At 37.4% G+C, this 6,879-nt stretch overlaps 1 protein-coding gene across 2 annotated transcripts; it reads left to right on the forward strand.

Moving 5' to 3' along the window:
- Positions 1-230: 230 nt before the first annotated feature.
- On the forward strand, positions 231-6,152 carry RRP1B (Ribosomal RNA processing protein 1 B). Of its 2 annotated transcripts, XM_051213815.1 has the most exons (14): positions 231-409; positions 3,943-4,025; positions 4,060-4,203; positions 4,239-4,412; positions 4,452-4,519; positions 4,555-4,627; positions 4,670-4,758; positions 4,797-4,884; positions 4,920-4,985; positions 5,019-5,099; positions 5,133-5,219; positions 5,249-5,459; positions 5,499-5,576; positions 5,610-6,152. In XM_051213815.1, the coding sequence occupies exons 1-14, from the start codon at positions 295-297 to the stop codon at positions 5,648-5,650; spliced, it is 1,398 nt and encodes a 465-aa protein (XP_051069827.1). In that variant the 5' UTR covers positions 231-294; the 3' UTR covers positions 5,651-6,152. The 2 variants fall into 2 exon arrangements, with proteins under 2 accessions (XP_051069827.1, XP_051069826.1); XM_051213814.1 differs by having other exon boundaries at positions 231-4,025; positions 4,060-4,412; positions 4,797-4,985; positions 5,146-5,219; positions 5,499-6,152.
- The last annotated feature ends 727 nt before the right edge of the window (positions 6,153-6,879 follow it).

The following is a 6,879-nucleotide window of genomic DNA, read 5'->3' on the forward strand; positions in this document are numbered from 1 at the left end:
TACTTCGGGTAACAGGTTCCAAGAATTGATGACTTGATGTGAAAACCTATATGTCACGGGTACTTTGTTCGCTTTGGCTTTTCTACTCACCAATACTTTTTGTTCGAAAAACGCACGTATTTGTTATTAAACTCAACGTTGATTCTTTTAAGTTCTTTGGAAACTCTCTCGCGTTTGAGAACTCTCACTTATTATCCATACATAGATCTCATTGAACAAACAGCTCTCTATTTCAGCCCGTCAAGTTCGAATTGCTGACAGCGGTTGTTTTGACGTCGCGTGCGTTGTTGCTAGATGGACGTTGTTCGTAAATTAGCTAAAGCTCTAGCCTCTAATCAAGATAAAGTGAGGCGAAAGGCACAGAAGCAAGTAAAAGTACTCCTTTCAAAGAAATCATTGAATGGAAAAGGTTGGATTTATTCATTTATCACCATATTGTTCAATAAAGTGCCAAATGATTCTAGACTTATGTAATATTTATAAACTTTGTTCTGACATTACAGAACTGTCAGCAAAGACAATAGACAAAATTATGCATGTCATCGAGTCACTAATTTAATTTGTCGAAGTCCACTTTGTTGATTTATCTAGTCCTTATGGTTAAGGATCTAGTAAGATGCCTCTAATGCGCAAATACATTTTAACCTTGAAAGTTTACTCTGCGAAGTTGCTAATTTTAGCAACTACGATTATTCGTAGTCAGGGATGATCACTGGAAAACTCGGGACTTTCCACAATGAGTGGCGCTGGAGTATGAAACATTTCGGTAGAGGCACTTATCAAACAAGAATTCTGCTGACCTATGTCGTTCTTCGAAGATATTCAGCATCCTGAATATCTTTAATATTTCTTTATCATTTTGTGTTACTCCCCATGTCTTAACACTGCCAGTTTATGATAAGACCATTGCAGTTTCAGGATATATATATATATATATATATATAAAGTTGTTGCTTCATGACTGGCCTGCGTCCACACCTGATTTGATGATAGGGAGTAAAGTTGTTGGACGCGTCGACAACTTCATTTATCTTGGACTTACATCACCTATGACGAAGGCGAGATATCTGTTTGTCAATTAGGGAATGAGTATATTGCTCAACAGTTCGTTCTGTTCTACTTTACGGCTACGAAACTCGGCTATTAAGAGTAGGAGATACTCGTAATTTACTAATATTTGATCACATTAATATTGCTCTCATCTTCTGGGATCACCAGAAAAGTAATAATGAGGTTAGACACAGAGTATTAGAGAACGATGAGGTTGTGAATCTTCGACTGAAATGGTGGGGTCACTTATTATCATGCCCAACCACCGATTACCACGATATCCAATGCTGACTAGTGTTGAAGACGGATGGAAAAAGTCAAACCAAGAAGTGACATCAGTGCTTGAATTCACTAACTTCTGGTCTGAGCCATGTTGGTAGATTCAGACTACTTGGTTAGGGTCAGCACAACTATCTTAACCAATGGTTGGAGACTCTGGGTGACATGTACTATATCCTTTTTGCAATCTTTCTTTTATATATTACCACCTTTGAATTAACTACTTTTATGAATCCGGTGTCCTTGTTGTGTTAATGAGGTATAGCAACTTGGACCGATGCATATATGTGCCTGATCCTACGTTGTAGCTGACTGGGTGACATGGCTCAGAATCGGTCACATTGGGGTAGGTGTATACACTCTTTGTCTTTCCTTAAACCGTGACACTAAAATTACTTTACACCTTTCTCTCTACGAACTAATTATTTCTTCCTGTATCATATCCTCATATGCAATCTTTCTTTTATATATTACTACAATTGAAGTAACTACTTCTATGAATTTGGTGTTTATCTTGTTGTGCTAATGAGGTGTGGCAACTTGGACCGATGCATATATGTGCCTGGTCCTACGTTGTAGATGGCTGACTAACTGAACTCTTGATAAGTTCAATGCTTAGCATTCTACCTTTCAGCCTACATAAGTGACTTGATTCAGACAATCTAGATCCTGCCGAAAACGATAGTGCAATCATCAGTCAAATTGCCAATATGAGTTTATCGAAAACATCTTGCATGAAAATTCGTGGTTCATATGCAGTCAACGTTTAGATAATTCAAGAAACCTGTTAATTTCCATTCACCCTCTGGTCAGATTCTATTAAAAAAAACCAAAGTTTGGCTTTAAAATCGATATCCCATTATTTTTTTCTTACTTTACAGTTCTTGGCATTTTCTCACTTTTAATGTGCCAGCATGTATAGATACGCACTCGTACTACACTGTGCTTAAATGTCGATTTAACCAGTCATATATACCTAACGGGCGTAAAGTTGACGAGTTGGTTCCAATTCGTATTGATTGAAACTTTGCCCAGTTATCTGGAGATGTTATAGCAGTGACTTGCGATGGAAAGTTTTTGATAGGGTTCATCGACACGTGGTCGTGTTTGGAGACGAATAGTCAATACTAATCTATGTTTTCCGTAGTTTAGTTCCACTGTTATACAGCAATGTCCTCGAAACTTAATAGCTGGGTTTTTCAATTCTAATTTGACGAATAAACCTCCTACCCAAAAATAGTCAAAAGTTTTGGCTGGTCAAAAAACAATAAAACTACAAGGATCCCATAACAATCTAACCAAGATTTGGGTTCAATTGTGTTATAACGGGACAAGTATTAGAAAATTCGAACTTTCGGAACTGTTCTAACTGAAGTTATTTATATTTTTGTTCTTCATTAAGTACTTAAATTATTGCATTCCTATGTTCTCCCATCTCTAAGCCTTCGTTTGATCCATAAATCGTTGTGACTCCTTATCATTCCAGACATCATTAATTGATTACTTGCTTATCATTCTGGTCTTGGATCATTTATGATCAAGTTATATACACATTTAAAGTTTTTCTGCTTATGTTGCTGTGTGGTCAAGACATTTCATCTTCAAACCCTAATGTTTCCGATTACTGCTTATACTCTTACCACCTCTACCACTACGGGATTTGAATCGAAAACTGCATCTCTGTGCTAATGTGGTGTGGCAACTCGAACTGATGTACGTACGTACGAAGTTCTACGTTGTTACTGACTGACTGACATTATTTTGTGGTTTTAAGTCAAAATAAAATTGAGTGCAGTAGAAGACTGATCTGCCTTCTACTTTCGTCTTTTTGATTAGTCAGTCAGTCAGGAGCTTGAGGGACCAATAAGGGTCGACATCTTGGTTATTGTTCATTGGTCGATGTGTCAATCGGTAAATAGTTCACTAGTCCTACTGGCAATACAAACGAATTAATCGATAATCGGGTTAGAAACAGGCCATTGCAACTGCTCCCTTGTCGTTACGAACTGACCATACAAAACCCAATGTAATTCAACCCAAAAATCTAACCTACTGTTTTCTTCCTATTTAAATTAACAGAATTTCGGGTAATCTATGTTGTGTAGTCGATGGTTCTAACTGTTGTTGCTACCAAATAACCAATTTATGCAACAGTTTGCCATTGACTTTGGTAGTTGCAATGGGACAGGCTTCCTTTGGTATGTTTCTCAATTTCTTCCCCTAAATTATGATGACCAGAGTCGAGATGTTATCATATACTGTGATTTGGACGTAAAAGTTGGACCATAAAATATGTAGTTAAGGGAAGAAATAGTTCCTTAAGGTTTTATTTTCAGGAAAAATTAAGTGTAGTAACTATTCAGAACCTGACGACTTAGTATTTCTCAAATATTGTAATATCTAAAATTGTTTATGAGAATGCCAAACTTATGTAATTTACCTTTTGTCACGACTGATTGTATGTTATTAGATATATTAATTGTTTTCATACTAGTGGTTGTATAACTTCCTGGTTGTGAAGCTTTGAAAATGAACTTGTTCTTATGTATTACAGTTACATAAATCTACATTATTTTTTTATAACCATTGTCTTCGTTCAATCGACCATTACAGATGATTGGACTTACGAACAGTTGCTAGGCATTTGCAAAGGTCTTCACTACAGTTTATGGATGCAGGACAAGTTGCTGCTGAAGGTACTTACATTCAATTTATATTTTTTACTCAAAGGAACAAACGGTCGTCCGGTTATGTAACATATTACCCAATATTGAGGACAACACGGTCACATTGTATTATTCTTATGCTATGTTTGAAACACTAGCAAGAGAATGGGACAATTTAGATTACTGGAGGGTAGACAAATTTATGCTGGTAAGTTGAAATGCAGTTCATTCGTTGTTATCTAGCTCGGACGAGAATTTTTTACGAGAGGCCTTCAGTTTATTTCTTGCAAAAAACCTGAAATTTTACCTTCATTTGTGGAGGCCATTTTCACCAAGATATTGAACAATGACATAAATCATGCTGTTGGTCTAAAATTGCATTTCTGCACTCTAATAGGTGAAGAACTTCCGAAAAAGGTATGTGTCTTTAAGTTTTTAACTATAGAGGAATGGCAGAACGTAAAAATGTTATCTCTGCAGTTAGTCTTTCAATATCTCCTGGTTTTACTAGCTTCCCTACCGAAGTGAGATCGTTTGAATGATTTTTATTGTTATTTAGACACAACATTTACGCTCACAGTGTCCTATCTCTGATTACTCGGATAACAAAGCTTATTCGAAGACGTCCACAAGTATGCTTGGTTCCTTTATTTTTAAACATAATTTTAATTCAGTGTTGTTTGGATCGTATTATGAAATGTCTTGAGAATATTTTAAGCAAAGATTCCTCCTATAGAAACGCTTTAAAACGAGTCGACACAAAGTAATTTAACTGCCTGATTATCTAGTGGCTTTCTTTAGTCTAAAAAGAATTCTGGCAAATAGAGAAACTACATCAGTAGCAACCGATGGACAGATTCCCACGCTATGTGCAGAGTCGTCACCTGAGGTAAAAGAATGTTCCACTATGTTTACTCCGCATAGACGACAAATCTCGTTCCCAATACTTGTGAGAATATAAATAGTGAAGGTGGTTCATCAGAGCTTAAGGTGAGTATTCCTGATAAATTTGACTTGTTTCAGATCGGAAAGAAAAAAATTCCGAAGGTTTTAAAGAAGAAAAAACGGGTGACTAAAAAACGTTCATATGCTGAGACCGCTAACGTAATTCACTACTTACTTTCCAACTACTTTTAGCCCGTAAATATAGAGTTCAGCAATCAAGCTGATGATTTTGTCGAAGAATCACGTCCGAAGAGAATGAAGTCTGAAATACCCACAAAGGTAACTTATGTAATTACGTCTAATTGTAGTCTGTTGACGAATGCACAGCAGTTCCATGTGTAGTTCCTGATTCTCCATGCCCTTTTTCAGCATGTGATGATGAATCCAAACCAAACGTCGGTCAATTTATATCTCCTAATGTTTCAATAAGTGGCAACTCTGCTTCTGCAGAAAAGTGTACTTCAAACACTCCGCTTTCTTCTGAAAGACGTGTATCCTTCGGTAAGGTATTTCGTAAGAGTAGGTTTACTGCACAGTTCTCCATAATGTAAATTTTAGAATTTAACTCAGCTCGTTGTATCTCCCTAACCCCACCGGTTAGTGTTATTCCAGCCAAGGGAATTTTAAGAAGTAACAGTAAGTAGCATGCTTTTCTTATCTTTTCTGCAGAATCTATAGCTGATGACGCGAAAGCTAACGTTTCGTTCTAATTTAAGTTGTAATTTTGTACATATAAATGAAATAAACACAATGTTTATGTATCAGTCTCTTTGGAAATTATATGTTAGGTAACAGAAAAAAACTTTTTACGCCAATCTTAGTTCTCTGCGAATAGAAATTATCTGATTAAATGAATTTTCACTGATAAAAATGAATCTACGCGTTTAAAGTGGCTAACTAAATATTATTCTCTATCGATACATAAATTAATTCAGTATGTATCGTTGTTGCGAGACCGTTTTTTAAATTCTTTAGAGCAACAATGGAAAACTTTAGATCTCAGGAACATGCCATTTTCCTCTTTGGTAGAATGGTGATTTTATCTAGCGTCTGTATGTTCTGTAACATGGACACCATAAAGAGGTTGTGTGTTAGCCGGTACCTAAAATGAAGACATCAATTCTGTGGATCAACACAGTTCGTAAACGAAATACATGTGTTTGAGCAGACTCGTTGGTTAAGGGTCGAGAAAAGAAGGAGGAATCAACAGGTTATACGCTGAAAGATTCTGATTTTCGCTTTGTGATATCTTTGGGGCCAATACCCCCTTGAGCGCCCACAAATGCACTGGTACGGCCGAGGGTAGGGAGAGTCCGCTCTCTTGAAATGCTCTCACATGGCCACGCGTATACGGCCACTGCCAGGGAAGTCCTCGTGGGGGGACTGTTGTTCACGAAATTGAGAGAACGAAAAGAGAATGTTCGGCGCTTAAACCGGGTTGGTGAATATGGAGGATCCACCTATGGGAGTAGGAAAACCCTGATTCCAAACCAATGGTGCGCATGGGCTTCAGGATCCTAAGGGAAAAAATAGCGTACAAACTAGTTATTGGCCACCGACTACCATGGGACTGCATCTCCTGATGTTTCTCTACTGCCTTGTGAATTAGACTTTTAGGTCGAAGAATTCGGGTATGGCCCTCTAAGAAAACCACTTGCTTTGGTCTGGACAGTATCACACCCACACACAATCAAGTGACTTGTGTAGCGCATATGTATTCGGCGCCTCTTTGTGCTATTATTTGTGCTCAAATAAATACCTACGGCTGATTCGGTATGGCGAGCTAACCCTCAACTAATGGGCTGGTGTTACACACCCGTAGTTTTTTAACAGCAGGCTCTTTTAATCTAAATCGAAGTGAAACCCTCAGTAATTTGAGCTACACAAACAATCTACTCAGATCATGCTACTGAATGACATTTAGGAAAAGGGTGTATTC

This window comes from Schistosoma haematobium, chromosome 3 (assembly GCF_000699445.3).
Source record: "Schistosoma haematobium chromosome 3, whole genome shotgun sequence".
Lineage (NCBI taxonomy): Eukaryota > Metazoa > Platyhelminthes > Trematoda > Strigeidida > Schistosomatidae > Schistosoma > Schistosoma haematobium.

What these genes read in the sequence shown, in the direction of transcription:
- RRP1B (XM_051213815.1), top strand. Translation starts at nt 295, where the DNA reads ATGGACGTTGTTCGTAAATTAGCTAAAGCTCTAGCCTCTAATCAAGAT. An exon ending in TTAAAACGAGTCGACACAAA is followed by an intron (nt 4,759 to 4,796) that starts GTAATTTAACTG and finishes GGCTTTCTTTAG; the next exon opens with TCTAAAAAGAATTCTGGCAA. An exon ending in CGGTAAGGTATTTCGTAAGA is followed by an intron (nt 5,460 to 5,498) that starts GTAGGTTTACTG and finishes TGTAAATTTTAG; the next exon opens with AATTTAACTCAGCTCGTTGT.